The sequence below is a fragment of the Prenolepis imparis genome, unplaced genomic scaffold (genome assembly GCF_030444845.1).
Source record: "Prenolepis imparis isolate NDT839.2.m4 unplaced genomic scaffold, iyPreImpa1.0 SCAF_1, whole genome shotgun sequence".
In the NCBI taxonomy this organism is placed as follows: domain Eukaryota; kingdom Metazoa; phylum Arthropoda; class Insecta; order Hymenoptera; family Formicidae; genus Prenolepis; species Prenolepis imparis.
Genome location: NW_028141159.1, coordinates 13,857,763 through 13,876,456, shown reverse-complemented (window position 1 = coordinate 13,876,456; position 18,694 = coordinate 13,857,763). Strand labels below are relative to the sequence as shown.

Genomic DNA, 18,694 nt, shown 5'->3' with positions numbered 1-18,694 from the left:
AAAATATATATATTCAGGATGTATGCGTAATCTTTTAAAAGCAAATGCCATATGTAACAATATCTGTATCATCTATAGCTGTTTTTGACAGCCCGTCTCTTTATTACGATGATTTTTAATTTTAACAAGTCTTAATTATTTTTCGTGATAATTAAAATTAATTATATATGCAAATTTGTACGTGCGGCGTGATCTCAGCTGATCGGTTCCGATGACGTTGCGCACGCGAGTACGTGACATTAGCCACCGCAACTGTCATGGCGAAGTCGCGAGTGTCGATATAGCCTCGACGAGAGATTTCCGTGCTATTTATTCGAAATACTCGGAGTTTTCGACGTGACATGATGTTGATTGCAACGTCACCTGATCATTGCTGAGGATCGCATCTGGAAACGCGAAGGTAAACCTGCGAAAACAAAGCTCTCTTCAGGCAAAGATTTCGTCACGACGAGGAAACCCGGAAAGCCTCCTTCCCCTCTTCCTTTTCTCTTATTTAATTGCCGAAGTAAAGAGCCTTTTTTTCCTAGTTTATACATTTTGCAAATTCCTTCGTATTGAAATCACTTTTTAATCCATTGTTTTATATTTATAAGCACAGTGATTGACTCATTTTAATGCGGATACGTTAAACTCATCAAAGTAATTTCTTTCCAAACAGTCGTGTTATTCTGCAGAGAATCGTCAATATATTTCTAATTTATTGAAAACATTATGCACACTCAATACATTTTTCAATAATGTACTTCATAACACGCTAAATCGCTATATTTACATCGCATTTGCGTCGTAAAAGACGAAGTTTAATTCATGAACGGATACATTATTTTCTTTCTATCATCTAATGGATGTATCTGCATGATAGATCTCTGTAATTCTCGACGATTATCACGTAAACGATACCACAGCCGCATAGTTGCAAAGTATACTATCTCCATGAATGACAGAAAACTGAAGCCCAGAAAGAGACCCAGCAAGCCTCCTGTACTTGCTGCAAATTGCGTTCAATTTAATCTATTTAATCTATTAAATTTAATCTATTTAATCGTTATAAATCGTAATCTAAATAATAAATTATATATCGTTCTCGAGATCGTATACTTACACAAAAATTCGGTGAATCCATAAAGCTCATTTTTCACATACTTTGTAAATTGAGAGTCTACGAAGAATAGATGAACTACTGCTGCATTTTCCCTATGCAAATATATAATTTTAAGAATTAAAACTGAAACTCATTATAAAAAAAATAGAAATATATATCATATGTAGTTTTACAGCAAGAGCACCTATAAATATAATTCGTGAACAAAAGCATGTCGCGGAAATAGCATACATACAGGCGCACACAAGATACAAGATGTTCAAAATAATTTGACTTTATTTTAACAACTTCTGTCAACTGATCCAATTTGTTGTTAAAGAGAGCACAGATATAATTGTTTGCAACTTGTCTATAGTCAAAATTAAGTATGTTAATTTAAGATCTAGTATAAAAAAAATTTTGTAAAAAATAAAGAGTCTATTTAAAGATTTCCGTGACATCTTGTATCTTCAAATCTAAAAAGCCCAATCTACAATGTGCTCTTTGCGTTTTGTTTCGTGTTCTTTGCCCTCTCACGATGATGTTTCTTCTCTTTCTGTTGCCTGAGATAAAAGTGGACGAACTCTAGATTGTCGATAAAACAGAGCAAGAAAGCAAGAAGACAAGACCACATTGTAGATTAGACTTCTCAATGTCAACCTGTTGCACTCTTTTATTCACGAGTAAACGAGTTAACGATTGTTGCGATATGTTTGGCATTAATTAGATAATTACGTGAAATATTCCGCACTCTTCTTCACGTATCGTTTATCAACGGTGAAGCTCGACGATAATTTATTCTGCGAAAGCTCTATCCTATAATTGATCTCGAAACAGCCTGGCCAGCAGTTGCAACTCGGTCTACGATAAATAAAAGCTTGTGCGATTTTTTTATCGTTAGAAGGGTATACAATTTCAAAAATTAAACTCACATTTCCGTAACGTTTATCTGATTTGGTATCGAATTCTCGTCGTAGAGTTTGGTTTCCATAGCTTGTCTGGCTTTTCTAGAACATGGTTCATCATTCTTGCCGCAGATCGGTGTTTTTGCCGATTCTGCAAACAATGACACTCGTATAGTACAGAGAAAATTAAACATTTTTTCATTTTGAAAAATCAATTTATACTCCACTTTCTCGCATCTTGAATTTGCAAACAATACGTACATAATGTTAATGTATATACATATATGATAATGGGTTTAAGTTTTAGCATTATTTTTTAATTCAGGATACATAACAGAATTTCAAAGAGTACAGAAATTGTTTTTGCTCAGTTTAAATATATACTTTACTCAAACAATATATTATTGCGAGAGACTAATATTGTAATCAATGATTAACACGACTGCCGAACGAATATTGTACCTATGTCTTATTGTGTATATCAAAATTAATATAATGAAAGAATTTTTATTATATTTTCATTATAAGTATATAATGATACAATTTTTAAATAAAATATTTTACTTTTAATTATAATATTATTCTATTATAATATTAATATTAATTAATAAATATAGAATAATAAAATATAATCAAAAGTAAAATATTTTATTTTAATATTTTATCATCATATACTTATAATGAAAATATAATGAAAATTCTTTCATTATTAATTTCGATATACACAATAAGACATACAAAATTCATTATTCATAAATTAATAAATATTAATATTTATTATATTATTATTATTATTATTATTATTACAACGTGTTAATGTGATAATTACTTGGCATGTAGTACTGGACGCAGTCGCAGATCTGCTGCGTAAAATTCGCTTCGCACTCCAGAATGCAATTTCTCTGCGTATACGTTCGATAGTAACGTAACTTTCTTTCTGTTGTAAAGAAGCATTTTCGCTTCTTTTGCGGTATAGATTTTATCGACTTGGTAGCAGTAGATATTCGCGGTCTTATGATCACCCGGGTTTCCTCACCCGGCGTGATCGAGAACGAGAAATCGGCGATTTTCGGAGTCTCAACAGGATTGTGGAGCAGCATCTGTAAATTAATTTATTTATCTATTTACATATATATAAAGCGGGGAAAGAAGAGAGTTTATTAATGATTTAATATCGTCGTTTCATTAAGGTGCATGTATGATTATATATTCAAGGATCAGTCGATGCTGAGAAAGCAATCCGTGAATTTTGTGCATTTCGACATCCACGAAAGAATCTCATTCATTATTCATTGTTCATTAATTATTTAATCATTTCAAATTCATGTTTTTTTTTTCTGGATGGCAAGTGCGATTTCTCTATAAAATCGTCTTTTAATATGATCGAAATTTTCGCTTGCGAGGTAAAGAGAGGAGATTTTTATAGCGCGATACCTTAAAACCCATGCCAGCGGTTGACGAACAATAATATTCATCTGCTTCCACATCAAGTACTAAAGTCAAACCGTAATACAATCCAGCACCGTACGGTCTCCACGGTATAACATCCGCCGGCATAGACGCGTCATATCCTTTTTCAGCATTCCAATCGACGCTGTCGGATGGATACGTTATATTCAGATCGGGCCAATCGGCTCTAAAATATATATATGTATATCATTCTCGAGTCGCAAATCTGCTTCTACTTTCTCTCTATAGCGATTAAAAATTAAACTTTCATAAAATATTTTCCATTCGTACACAGAGAGAATTTTCTCTTAGAATTTATCCTGAAAATCACGATATTCGGGACAATATGGTATGGAAAGAATTTTATGAGAATTTCTCTGATTAATATTTATCACAATAAAAAATAATATCTATCACAATAAAATATAAAATGGGTTTGATTAATTTTACTATTTTATTGTGATAAATATTAGATGATAAATATTCAGAGAAATTCTCATAAAATTCTTTCCATACCATATTGTCCCGATTACCATGATTTTCAGGATAAATTCGAAGAGAAAATTTTCTCTGTGTATATACATCAAAATTGCGTAACGCATTTACGCGAGTTTGATTTAATCGAGTTTCACTCACGCATTATAAAAGAGATGCTTTCTGGTCACCGAGTTGAAATTGCAACAAATACCCTCGTCGGTCATGGTAGGATTAAAAATTCTCTCGCATTCAGTCTGATTCCCGTGCCACAAACAATAGTACAACATGTCTGTGCACGGCTGAGATACCTGAGAAGAATAAAAAATAACAAAGAATATAAGCTGAGGTAAAAATATTCTCAATTATCAACTTTTAAAGAGATCGACAGATTTTAGTTTAGCGTAAACAAATTTAAATTATCTTAATGAACATTTTCTCAATACGTCTACCCAACATTCCACATATGTAGGAAATTGTATTATGCTACGTGCATTAATCATAAATCGCAGCATTCTGTCCCAGTTTATAGCCTGATCCTCAGTATAAGTTACATTGGTTGTTTCCGAATTGCAGTGATCTTCCAGCAATATTTGATCCAATGTATCAGACCTGACAATAAAAATCGCACAACAGAAGCAATTGCTCGCATTTAATTCGCATTGATTAATTCCGATAACACACACAGTAGTTATTTACAATTATATTTTTGTGTATATACAAAATTATGCTAATATTAGTTATGTTAATAATAATTATTAATAATTAATTAACGCGCATTTTACCCGCGCAAGATCCGTTTTGCTTCAGTCTTCTTGACATTGTTCATGTTGCAGATTGTTACAGAGGGAAAAGGGAATTCATTAAGTGAAACCGGCTCGGGGCTTAAAGAAATGATGACAGGTGATCCGCTCCATTTCTGATAAAGATAATAAATATAATATAGAGCCACTCCCAACGCGACCGTGAACGAAACTATCCAGAATATTCTACAAAAAAATACGTTTAATATGCGTTTAATATGCTAGAACATTTTTCAGTCTTAAAAGTTTAGTTTATATCGTAATTATACATATAATCAATGACGCAATTTCGATATAATATACATACTGTATTGAAAATTGTTTCTTGAAAATTATTTAAAAAGTTGTTTTAAAATATTGCAATCCTTCGCGAAATTCTTAACTTTATCAAGTTAATTGTCAATATGTCGAAAGTACGTCATATTGTGTCAATTTTTTTTTTTTTAATAATTTTTTGTACGAATTTTACCTTTCTATAATTGTCAATTGTGAGTTACCGATATAACGCAAACCGTGAAGAGTACTGTTTTGGCAATATTGCTTAGTAAGCTCACTAAGTTCAGTTAATAGTTTATGCTTCTTTTTCTTCGATCTAACAAGAGTCATAGTAGATTAGACAGAGATATCAGCGAGGATTTTTTTTAAAGGATTTGCTCTTACTTTTCGACTTTTTCGTTCTCTTGATCGTTGTTTCTGTTTGCGATTGATTCTTTCGTCGTGAGTAAGTTGTTGTACCTCGATCTCAGAGTGAAATCTTGCGATCTATACATACCCTGAACATAATAATATTTACTGATGTATGTTCATTTCTGTTCTTTGATGAGATCTTATTTTACATTAATATAGCATATACATTAACTATATATAATCAGGAGTAAATTATAGGGAATGAAAAGCATAACAGACAAAAAACAAAAGAAACCAGAGTGATCTCATTAAACTCGTTCACAAACCTAACGAAATTAATATATTTTCTAATAATATTTAAATTTTACTATCTGAAAATACATTTCCCAAAAATATTTAATTAATTAATTAATTCAAAAGTATTAAATTAATTAATTAGAAAATTTTTTTAAGATCTTACCTTTGAATGATCACGGGACGCAAATCCTTCCAATCGTTGGGGCGGTCTGTAAGGATTTTGTAGATGCACAGTGTTGATGGAATACGGTATGGAATTGTTAGTTTTCAAATAATCGGAGGACGTTCTGTCAGTGGTATTGTTCTCGTTTCCGATTTCTTCGGAATTACGGTGGAAGAAGGATTGCCTCGGCATTATATGCCTATCGAATATCCTTGGATGAGCGAAATTAGGTGTTTTGTTTGAAGCGGCATGCGTTAAAATACGCGAATCGTTCCATGGATTAAAAGTTGACTTGGTCTTTTCTAATTTCGATGATGATTTCTCCATTTCATGGTCATGCTCTCCTTTAGGTCATTGCGATCATAATTCATTCCTCGACAAATTCTCTTATCAAGGAACGATTTTACTTCCTGACGTAGGCTGTTTTATTTTAGGGGTTGCCTTATTAAGTAAAATTATTAATTACTAATATACATTCGTATATTTCTTTTTCAATATACGAATTGATTATCTTTTATCGTGCTTTTATATATTCAAGAAGCTTATCTTATAGGAGATTCTAATTTTATAAATAAAGATATTTCTTTCTGATAATATTGTAAAGTACAGTGGTTTTTCTCGATTCTTTTCAAAAATATTTGTCTCGGTTTTATCGTATATTAATTATTCATCATACGATTCGAAACGCAATTCACGAGTTCTTTTTCGACCCAGTCCCGATGCTTTTTCAAACCATCCCCCAAGACGCCTGACAGTTGACTGAAGGGTAACAATAGCGGTCGAGCATCCTCCCAACTTTGGCGATACGATACTTGTACTTCAAGCCTTTACTCTATGCGTGTGCGCGCTTATAATTTTCCAGAGATAAACGATATTATTGTCCAATGTTTTCATACTAACAAGGCATTATGTGACACGATCTTAGGCTAAATGACACAAATTGTCAAGTTTTTTTTAATTTAATTTTTAGAAGGAACGATTAGCCTTAATTTTAATGGCAGATTCCATTGATGTATTTGTTTTTCTCAAGAAAAATTTCTTCATAAAATTATTATTTGTTTCGATTTGTGAATTTTAATTCCGAGCATCAATTTCAGCAATTCTTGAAGGATTGTATTTTTCGCGGTATATGTGGTATATTTCAATATTGTTCCTTTCTGAATTAGCCATTTAATGTTATCTGGCACTATATCCGGTTTTCCATTGACGTATGTAAAAAACTAACAAACGTCATTTAAAAGTATACAGCTACATTTAGCTATAAAATAGAGAAACGACACATACGAGATCGCGACTTATCTGTTATAAATATTTATTTTTTCATATATGGGATGGAATATAGTATAAATATGACATGTAAAAGTGGAATTTTTTCTCAGTGTGTAATTGAATATATATTTATGATACAATTCAATACTGTAGAATTGCATTTCTTGAATAATTCTTAATGTTATGGTCTCCAGTCCCTTGTACATAAATAAAATAAAAAAATAAGACTCTCGCGCGAAGGGGGAATAAGGAGTGTAAATATTACTACGGTAATTCTAATTTTATTCGATCGAGAACGAGCCCTTTATCGCACATTAAACGATCTCACGAAAGCATCTATTCCCCCTTATTTGGCACTTGTATTCGAAAAGTAATCGTAATGGAAAAAATATAGTGTTGCTGTAATGATGCATCTCTTTCTTTCTCTCTTGCTTAATTACAAAACATGCGCGCGTGTAAAGTGTATAACAATTTATTATCATCATTATGTCGTTATCGATTGCATCGGACGCGTATATCACTGATGCAAAGCAGGATGATCGATGCAAGTATATAAAAACGCATATGTATCGCGTGATTATGAACTGTTATGCGTTTTAACGACGCGATGTTTAACGATGGACAGAACGTTTTCTTTACTCCATATGCGATCGTTATCCTTAAACAAAGATGACATTATTATTTAACAAAAGGGTCCGTAAATAAGCCTATTCCATGTCACTTCAGCCGTACTTATGTAAAATTTTTTGCAACAGAATTTCTTTACACTGTCATCAAATAGATAGGATTAAATTAAGATCTTATTTTATTTTATTTTATTATGCGATTTTAATTTTTAGACAATATATTAAATATGTTTTATTATATTTGTACAACACTCGCATAAAAATTGCCAAGAATGCACAATAAACATGAATCAATTTATATTACAACGTAACGCAATACGTTATATTCGACTGTTTTTATTATTTTTTAAATCCAGAGGCAATTAATTATCGTTATTATTGACTTTATCGTTATTTATGTAAATGCGTTAATGTTGGCGTAAAATACAAATATACAATGACAGCAACAGGATAATGAAAAGCTGCTTCGAGATAGTTTCGACAATTATATATATAATTAGACGAATTATAAAATGATGAATTACAAACTTGTCTGCGTTTGTCCGGTGGAAATGTTTCGTGACTGTCTCTTTAATGGATCGTCTCAGCGTAATTACAAGACAAACATTCGTGTTATCCTTATCGATGTTCAACGGCATCGCACACTGGAGTCGCGACCGGTCGCTTGTTCAGCTGATGGTTGTATCTTGAACAATATATGTCCCCCTCGAAGTCCATGGGGTAGCAATGGCAATGATAACGTTTATATCAGAATTATTGGCGTTAGCTTGCGAAAAAGTAATTTGTGTTCGATGATCATTGAATCGATCAGCAAAATTTATCGTCACACTTTGATTCGTTCAAATTGATGACGAGATATGCGTGAATCGAGTATTCGCAAGGGATTAATTAATGTTTTATTTATGTAGCTAGACAATGATAAATGTGCGATGTTTTCCAAAAGAGAAGCTACTGAATAATTCACATTAATTATAATAATGCGAGTTTTATAAGGGAATTTACTATTTAACAAGATTATGTATGCAGATAATGATTACAACAAGCTGCAAGGTCAAATTCTTCCGAGATAACACTCTCTTTGTACAACAACGATACTAGGTCACCGTCGTTTGTTTTGCACTGACAATGTCATAAGCGACGATAATGATTATGCGCAAGTGACGAGAGATGTTCTTTTTAAATACACACGTGATTCTATCAACTCAATTAATGGCGTAGAATCCCTCGCGTGTAATTATGATATTCCGATAACAATGAACTGTGATATTTCGTAACATTTCACTTTGATGTCAATCATGTAATTAACAATTATGTCGTGGAATTATACCGAGCGATAAGAAAAAGTGCAATATAGGTCTAGGCTACTCTATATTAATACATATGAGTAATTTAAAAAAAAAAAACTGGCGAGAGAGATATATAAATATTTTTTTTTTCTAATACGTTTGCAGAGCGAACTAACGAAATAAAATTGATGCATAAATCTTGATTTAATCATGGGTGCAGCTTCTTTTTTTATTTACAAATTGTATCTTTTTTATTGCAGACAAAATGTCACGCAAAAACAAGAAACGCAAAACGGAAGAACAAAAAGTAAATGATGGGGAGCAGGACAACTTTTTCTCCGACGAGATGAAGGAGGAGATGGAAACGATGTGGGAGGTAATTGGAATTATGATTCATAATTTATTCATTACTGAATCTCGTCGAGTCGTATAAATAAAAAGAAATGTTTTTCATGATATTCTTTTAGATACCACAAATTTTCCATTTTCTCCATCTAACGAGAGAATCCCTCAATATACCTCAGTTCTCTATATACGAAATGGAGAGGATGCTGTTGATGCCGAGAGCTTCGAAGCAACTGGCAAACATCATGACGTGTTTGCTAAGGTTATTATAATATATTAAATTAATTTCAAGATTTATATAATGATGTATAAGAAGACGTAAAAGATATTATATTAAGCAAATAATTTTTTTCAAATTGTAGTTCCCCAGTTACAAAAATAAAGCTGCGCAAAGTACCACCGATGCCGTATGAATTTTGGACTAACATTCTCACGCATAAGATGGCGAGCTGGTTCAAAGTTTATCACGCAAAGCACAAAGACGCAACCAAAGTACGTATTTTCATAAGTCCCCGTTAAGGACCGATAATTGATTATTATCAATATCTTTATATCGAGTATATTCGCGGAGACACATATACATACTTACATAATGTATATCACAGTGACTGAAAACGTGAACAAAGATTTTTAGGTTCTAGAAACCATCGGTGTCGAGCCAGAATTCTGGAACGTATTCCCCAATGCCTCAGTACTCGAGAAAAAATACTTTGAAGATCTAAGCTTCAAGCAGAGAGTCTGGCTGCTGAAAACTGTCTGTGATACAATCATGGTAAGTCCGTGATAATTTTGAAAAAGGAAAACAACGATCTAATTAAACAAAAACTAAATTTAATATTAAATTAAATTAAATATTTTAATTAAACAATCCCAATTTTTATAGCATACCAGAAAAACAGTTCAGGAAGATATAGCGAAGCAACCATGGGAGGATCAGTTTGAAACTGTTTTAGGAGTTGATCGCTATGGAACGAGATACATTTACTTTCCACAATTCATCCCAAACGATCTCAGAATTTACAAGCACTGTCTAAACAATAAAATTTTGTCGACTATCGAGGTAATTATTTGATTCTTCTGATACGCTATTTCTATTAAATTATTAAAACTTAAAATTTTTTAACAACATAGTAAAATTACATGTGCTGCGTTTTTTGTACAATCTTATCTTAGGTAAAAGATAATCATAAATTTCCATTTTAATGGACATCCGATTTTGAAAGAATAATAATAGCATTTGATTTTTTTAATTTTTCAAGAAAATGTTATATTTCATAATTTTATTAAATTATTATTTTTATCAGGATTATTATCACATTCTTTAATGTTGATTTAATGTCAAAATTTCGGAAGAAAGTTTATTTCTTTTACTTCAGATTATAGCACCAATGTTCATAGTACAAAAGACATTATACTTATTGTTAATTTTTGCATAGCTATTATGAGAATCAATTGCCCTTGGAAATCTCGATGTCCATTATAATTCCAAATAAAAATTAAATAACACACTTGATATCTCTCTAATGAAGAAGTTACATAAAATATAATGTTTTATATAGATTGTATATATCTATTATAAATATATTAATTTTATCAATTATGAATTGTATGTGTTGTTGCAGCCTGTCAGAGCAAAAGAAGAAACGAACAAATTAATTGGCGCAAAATTGAATAGGTATAAAAGAAAAAAATTGCACTCTTACAATAACTCATCGTATCGCAGATCAACCAGGCATAGTAGTATTGACAATAAGGATTTAAATAATTACAAGTGCAATAACGATAGCGCTGTTCTAGCTGCGAGTTCGTTTATCAGCGATGATACGAATATGAGTAATACGAGTACGTGCAGTAATAATAACAACATAAGTTTGAATGCCATAAGTAGGAAGCGTTGCAGGAGTTTGTCGAAAATGTCCGAGGAAAGTAGGCTATCAAACGCAAGATCCAGCGGCTACGATACTTCCAGTGATAATAAGTCTGTCGACAATGAGTCGTCGTCGATGTTCAAAGGTTTCATCAATACTCAAAGTGATAATTGCGGTATAGGGATAATTAATGAAATGTTAGATGACTTGAAATCAGAAATCGACGAAGAAAGGAGAACGAACGAGCATGGGAGCAATAATAGCGAATTATCATCGCAAGGAAATATTGTAAAAGTGTATAAAAGTACAATAGATTCTTGTGAAATTTTAGCTGCTGAAAGAGATGAGAATGAGAGGTCGAGCGATAATTTATCCAACAGTTCAAAAACGGACGATGAGAAATTGAATGACATAATTAGTGCCGAGAATTCTAAATTACCTGAAAGTGTATATGCCAAAAGTATTTCTGCCAGTGATAATGTAAGTGATATTTCAACATTGACGTCCAAGTCGGATGACGAGAAGTTGAATGAAACAAAGACGAGTGGTAGTAATGTTAATATAACTTTTAATGACTCACTCTGTGCATCCTCTTCTCTTGATAGTGTATTATTAAGTGAAGAAATGACTAAAAGTGAATTCCATTTAAACAAAGTAGAAGTTTCAATAGCTGAAATAAGATCTGACAATTCTATTGAAAAAAGAAATTTAAGAACGAGTATACGATTGCGATCTCGATGTAGAGTAGGACAACACAACGAAAAAAGCAAAATAATAGCGGTAAAAAATGTGGCAAAGGAAGAAGAGAAACTGGAGACAGATAAACAAAATTTCTCTACGAGCAAGATAGACTTACAAGAAGACATAGAATACGATCTGGATGATTACACAAACAATTCCGATACTGGTTATAATTTGAGAAGCTCCAAAGATCCAAAGACGGATGAATGTAAGAAACATTTCGACAAGATGCTATCTGATCTTGGAGTTTCTGATTTTCAACTAGTAGTCGACACTGTGGAAGGATTAAGGGATCTCATTAGCAGTTTCTCAACGAGTGCCTCAGAAAACAACGCAGTAAGTTCTATGGGATTAATATTTCCATTTATAATATTTCACGTCTTATTTGCTAAAGAATCGATGTTTACAGATAGAAACGACTCCTCAGTGTGAAGCGACATTGGTAACAAAGTTAACTGAATTGTTAAATTTCCTGGAACCAATGGAACCAACTTTGAAGGATACGATACGAAAAAGTAAAGCAAAACTTCAAAGGGAATGGTCTAATTTTAAGGAAGGGTACGTATAGCAACTTTCATACTTTAATGCGCGAGATAATCGGACATCATTTTTCAAAATCTCATACATTATCACACATTGAAACAATCATAGAAACATATAATGAAAAAGATATTAGAAAATATTATCTCATTTAGCTTCATTAACGCGCATCTGCAATGTTTCTTTTCTCCAATTAATACATAAAATAACATTGCGTGCATCTATATAGTTTCATATCTTCATATCTTCATATATTTGTAGTTAAATTTTCATTATCTGAAGAATTCAAATTACCTGACGCCTCTTAAGATTGCTACAATTCATGTGTGATTTACAATGTGGTCGCTATCCGTACTTCTCTTCCAGTAATATTAATGTCTTTGTCGAGTATGTATGGAAGACAAGCTGATGGTGTGTTGTAGCAATGTGGAGGATCAGGACTCATCCAGTGAGGTTGGTCTCAGCTCTAATTGGTGGGTTCTTGGATCGCAGGGCAGGGATCCACTGTCAGCCGGAGATGCAACGTTACAAACGTTACCGCAATCTGCCCTATCCTCACTTGGCACCCAAAAAGAGCAGCAACGATCGACCGAGTGCGAGAGCACGGTCGAGAATTCCGAGCAAAGCCACCACGAGAGTGGGGAAGCGAGTGGAGACGAACGGCGAAAAGGAAACGCCGAGAAACAAACGGATGTCGAGGGATCGGCGACAAGAAACCAAGTTGAGGAGAGAAGAGACAAGCAGGAACATAACAAGCAACACGGAGAAAACGAGAATGCGTCAAACGACGAAGGTAATTCTTTTTGTCTTCTTTTTTCGTCCATTGTCTTATGTATCGAGAAAAATATTATATTCTTTGCAATCCTTTCAGATGCGGAACAACAGACGCGACGAGTACTACGAACGCGTGGAGTTTCCTCGTACACAGAACAATTTTATTCAGATGACGAGAGCGACGAGGACGAGTTGGAGGAATGGACCGACGTTGAGGCAGTCTATGCGGCTCCCAGCGCACAGGACAATACATCCGCTTTTCACACTGCTCCGAAAATCCGACACGCTGATGATCAGTCGGAAGCGGAGGACTCAGACCAAGATTGGATTCTACCGGGCTCTCGCAAAAGGAAAAATAAACGTCCGTGTAAGTGCTGAATCTTCGAGAAAAATTAGACTGTCTTATTATTTTTTTTCATTTATTTATTTATAAATATATTTTTTGTTTAGAATTTGTTTTTTTATGATGGAATTATTAATTTATTTTATAAAAAGGACTTGTCGTTAGTAAAAAAATCTAACTGATAATCTCTTATTCAATTCTCTTGTAATATTTATAATATTTATATTATTTCAGCTGCCAATCGAAGATTAAAATCATTTCAACATAAGATGCAGAGCATCACGGAGAATACGTCTCAGAGCAATATGGCGTCTGGTATACCTCATTATCTTGCCAATGTGAAAAATGGCAAGGAGAAACTTAAGACCATACTCAAACAGAAGGAGCATACACAGTTCGAGAAAAGGGAGAATACGCAAGGTGGACACTGTGATAATTCTAATACTGTTGTGTCCGTAACGAACAAAATGGATCCTAAGCAATCAGTGCCTTCCACGAACGCGATGTGCAAACTGGAATCTGTTGAGAGTGTCCACTCGGAACTGGATATCAAAGACGAGGGTCCAATCTACGTGTCCGGCCCAAATCATTATGGACAGAACAGCTATGGACCCGCAAATCAACAGAATTATTATTACGTGATGCAGAATCCTGGAATCACCGCGGGAGGGGGTGTCGTGTCCCAGCTAGGAACTCCAATGATGCAACAAAATGTCATCGTCCAAGGAATCGCGCCGCCGCAAGTTCAAAGTTATTATGTGCAATCAGGCGCGCAACCAAGTTATGTGATGCAAAATTCACAGACAAATTATTTACCCGTTCAACAGCAGCCCGTCTTCCAAGGACAGCAAGGTCCGCAAATGATAGCGACTCAACCATATGTCAACAGCGTGAGTTACGTACCCTATATGGTAACCACGAGTACGCAGCCTCAAGAATATGTTATTGCATCTAATCCGATAACGAATCAGCAAAATCCGTCGAAACTGCAAAATAGAAATTGCAATCAAAACAACAGATACATAACGACGTCGCGACAGAGTACGCAAAATCCTGCGGCAAGAGGCAATAACACATCTGTTAAAGATATTTGTCAAAGAGCAAGCGGTTCAAAATCTACGAAAGATAACGTTTCGCAACAACGCATATCCAAGTCAACATCGCGGCGAAAAGTACCACAGACATCCGGTACAGAGAACAGCGGCCAGAAGACGACATCTCTGATCGTGCTGAGCGATAGCGATGACGAGATAGAAATGATTATCACCGAAAAAACTAATACAGAAAAAGAGATCGGTAAAAAATCAGTGCAAGCTCAGAAAAACGTTACTCAGCCTAGGCAAAAGCCTGTAATTACTTCTGATATCACTGTTGCCTCAGCGAAGGACGTCATCTCGCCGCAGATCATTCAAAGGATGAGTCAAGGCGGGATATCTATTACACCAATAAAAAATACACCTCCGCCACCGACGACAAATACTACTAATACGCAATTAGTGGTAGTTGTGAACGAGACTGGGAGCCACTATGCCCTAGCACTACCTAATGGCAGCAAACTTATACTTACTCCGGAGCAGGTGGCGCAAATCAGAGCTTCGAATGGAGGAAAATTAATCTTGTAAAACTGCAATATTATACAACTATTGCCGATCATCCTGGACTACACATGTATCGTACATGATTCTGCTTCAATTTCTGATTCTTCGTCATAATAGAAGATAACATATATATATATAGAATGTGATACATTTTTCTTTTGTACGTTTAATATCATATTAAATATTAATATTTTAAATTAAGGCGATTAATTAGATTTGTATTAAGATATCTCTACGGGCCTTTATTCAATTCTTATGTTTAACTTTTACACACACACATACATACACACATTTATATATATATATTATATATATAAAATTAAATACTGCTACATAAATTACTGTAATTTGTTTGAGAATATCCTAATAAATGTACATCTATATGTTATTGTCATAATATAATTATCGAATATTAAATCATTTTTATTTATTGATTGCACAGATACATACAATGATATATATATATATATATATCAAACATATATTACTATCTATATAAATTATTAACAAAATGATTTTTACAAGATTAATTTGTCTTTTATTATTTCTTGCAAAACACTCATAAGTAATTAAGCTTGAGAATCTTCATCTGTGCTTGGAAAACAGCTCGTTCAAGCTAAGCCGCGAATAGGAACGTTAAAATGGCACGATTCTAATAATTTTGATAACATAACTTAATAAATATTTTTAGTTAATTTTTACAGCGAAACAAAATGCAAAAATTTCTACATTGCAATAGCTCTTTGTTTTGTCGAATTACGAGCATTATATATATGTACATATATAAGTCATATAAAAATCTTACTCATGTTAAAAAACAAAATTGAAAATAAATTATTTTATAAAAACTAATCAAAGTATTTTCAGAGAAACTTATAACAAATCGTTGTCTTACTAAATTGATGAATCTATTAAAAATAAATAAAAAATAGAGATAGAACTAGAGATTTTCAATATCTCAATATTTAAATATTTAAATCTTCAAAAAATATGTTTATATCGTGTCATCAAAATTATCAGTATCGTCTTGTTAAAATTATTTAACACGAGTATCTCACACAAATAAGAGTAAAAACATAAATATAAGCGATCAGTAAGCGGGTCCGGCCCGACCGATTGTATTTTAAATCGAAATTAGGACGCATTCTTATTAATTGGATTACAGGAACTCGGCGATATTTTTTGTTACATCCTCATATTCTACATATTAAAATTCATAATATAGCAAATGTTCCGTTGCTAACATTTTCAATCACATATTATTCATTTACATAAATTTATCGCCGTCTTTGAACGGCACAGCCGCTCTCCTCTACACCTGATTTTTTTGCGCGTACGGTAAATCTTTGTCGAAGGCCAAGAACTTGGATAGGCGTGTCCCGTTATAAGGCGTGTCGCTACCCGGCGGATGAAGCCTCGTCTAAAACAAAGGTCGTTCGTTAGATAATCACGATGATGTATATATAGCAGAAATAATTGATCCGGGATTGTAATTTACATTTTCCTTCGCGCTCGATGTGGGTGATCAATTATTTATCTGCATCTTAATCTGAAGGACTACGTACCACGTGTATTCCTAACTTATTCGACGCGTTCTTCGACATCGTGACAGAAAACAATGAAATATAATATAACAGAAATGTCTATTCTGCAAATACTTTATTTATATTTATATGCGATTTGTGTACGATATGGAAATAACAATTAACATTTTCGGAGATTTTGAAAAAAAATTGTACATCTATTAACGAGATTCTGATAATTTTTTTTTCTTTTACAGATTATTATCAATTGTCAGATGCGATCAATTTCTTTAGAATAATCGCGATTAATCATTCTTACAGAGTAAATTCCGCAATATTTCGTAATAGATTCACTAACATATGACTGATAGCTAGATCCAGATGTTTAAAAACAATTATATTTTCTGAAGCTCCTTCAGAGTTAATGATTAATCCAGCTTAACCATTGTATGCGATTAGTTTTATTAATAATGTTATAAAAAATTAATTCCTCCTTAAAAAAGAAAGCTTAAAAATGTAGAAAGTTTATCTATTGTTTATTATATTGTACTTCATGCCAAAAATAAATTTGTAAAAAAATTTATAACTAGAATATTTTCGCTATTTTCGTTATACATTTATCTCGCTCGTGTTAATCATTCCTTTATTATCCACTTCTTCATCTTGAGTATTCTATGTGTCAGAATTCGACTGTTGAATGTTTGCTTATTAGGAGTATTTGTGTAATGTGTGTATATATATATAATAATATATATTTACTATATATAATATGAAGAAATGGATAATCGATTTACGCAAAAACCACGAATTATCTATGTCGCCGTGCTAAATATTATTTTATACTGTAAGTATTTATAAATGTCGAGAGTTCTCCTTTCTCTCGACGATGCAGCAGCCCCGAGCATTAGTGTGATGTGGCTTTGATTTTATTTGGGTTTAATGATTGCGTGGATCGCGGTCGTGCAACATCATTCTCGTTTTTCTATTTCTCGATGTACTCGTTGTCAATGGCTTTCGCATCCCCATCCGGATTACTGAATCGCTTCTGTAACGAGAAAAAAACCGACACCAATTCGTTACACGCGACGATGTTATGATGATGGCATGGGTCGAGCAAATTATTTTTCTCTAAGCAGGATTAATTTTCTCATTAATAATTAATCTTGATCCGTGTGCAAGCTCTGAAAGCGCTTTATTCTATATAAGCGATTAACACTTCAATTTAATTAAAAATCAAATAAATTTTGAAATTTTTAACAGGAGTGAACAATATCTTTTTTAATGTCTTTTTATACTTTGGAATATTCTTATTATATTTTCTCTAAATTATCTCACTTTGATAATATATATTCGCGTTGTTAGTATCTTTTATAAATTCATATAAACGGTGAATCTATCGCGTCAGCGATTTTGCGGGAAGATACATATATATAAATGTAACACACACCATAATTCTGTACTTCTCCTTGCAGGCGTACTCAGTTTCGTCCACGTCGTTATAACAATCACTTTTGTAATCCTCTGGTATTGGGCGACCCTCGAATTGGCAAAGCCTAGAGAGCGGTCTCGCCTTGACCAGCATCTTCTCGAAGCCGATCGGCTTGTGTTGCGGACAGTAAAACACATCTGGGGTATTCTTGTCGAAGACGATGCTCTTGCGCATTATGTCTCCACATTGCACCGCGACGAGAAGCGCCTGAAAATATAAATACATGAGTAAAATTCCTTTTTAATATATCGTACGTGACTGACGAGACATGTGTTTTTGATGTGTAATTTTTATAATTATGACATTATAATGTTATTTACGAGACATTGCGTGTAGAATTAGAAATTATGTTCGTTGCAATTGATCTATATAACACAAAATTACTTGCAATGGAAAGGAGGATTTTAATTTTACGCTAGAGGAAGTTTCTCGCGCTTATTTCGAGAATTAGCAAGCGTTATTTGTGTGCAATTTTGATTAATTAACCGCGTGA

General features: G+C 33.2%; 2 protein-coding genes across 2 annotated transcripts; one reads left to right on the top strand and one right to left on the bottom strand.

The window, feature by feature from the left end:
- The first annotated feature begins 247 nt into the window (after window positions 1-247).
- LOC145941139 (uncharacterized) lies at window positions 248-15,544 on the top strand. Its single transcript, XM_083047064.1, has 11 exons — window positions 248-400; window positions 9,241-9,356; window positions 9,448-9,587; window positions 9,688-9,817; window positions 9,960-10,097; window positions 10,209-10,385; window positions 10,948-12,270; window positions 12,344-12,492; window positions 12,897-13,267; window positions 13,346-13,615; window positions 13,826-15,544. Exons 2-11 carry the CDS (start codon window positions 9,246-9,248, stop codon window positions 15,211-15,213), a joined length of 4,197 nt encoding a protein of 1,398 aa, XP_082903190.1. The 5' UTR covers window positions 248-400; window positions 9,241-9,245; the 3' UTR covers window positions 15,214-15,544.
- On the bottom strand, window positions 418-8,091 carry LOC145941603 (pickpocket protein 28). Its single transcript, XM_083047807.1, has 12 exons — window positions 5,800-8,091; window positions 5,373-5,485; window positions 5,182-5,304; window positions 4,695-4,898; window positions 4,404-4,521; window positions 4,072-4,220; window positions 3,421-3,622; window positions 2,816-3,086; window positions 2,014-2,137; window positions 1,817-1,942; window positions 1,103-1,194; window positions 418-988 (listed from the first exon to the last, which is right to left on the bottom strand). The coding sequence occupies exons 1-12, from the start codon at window positions 6,124-6,126 to the stop codon at window positions 801-803; spliced, it is 2,037 nt and encodes a 678-aa protein (XP_082903933.1). The 5' UTR covers window positions 6,127-8,091; the 3' UTR covers window positions 418-800.
- Window positions 15,545-18,694: the final 3,150 nt, after the last annotated feature.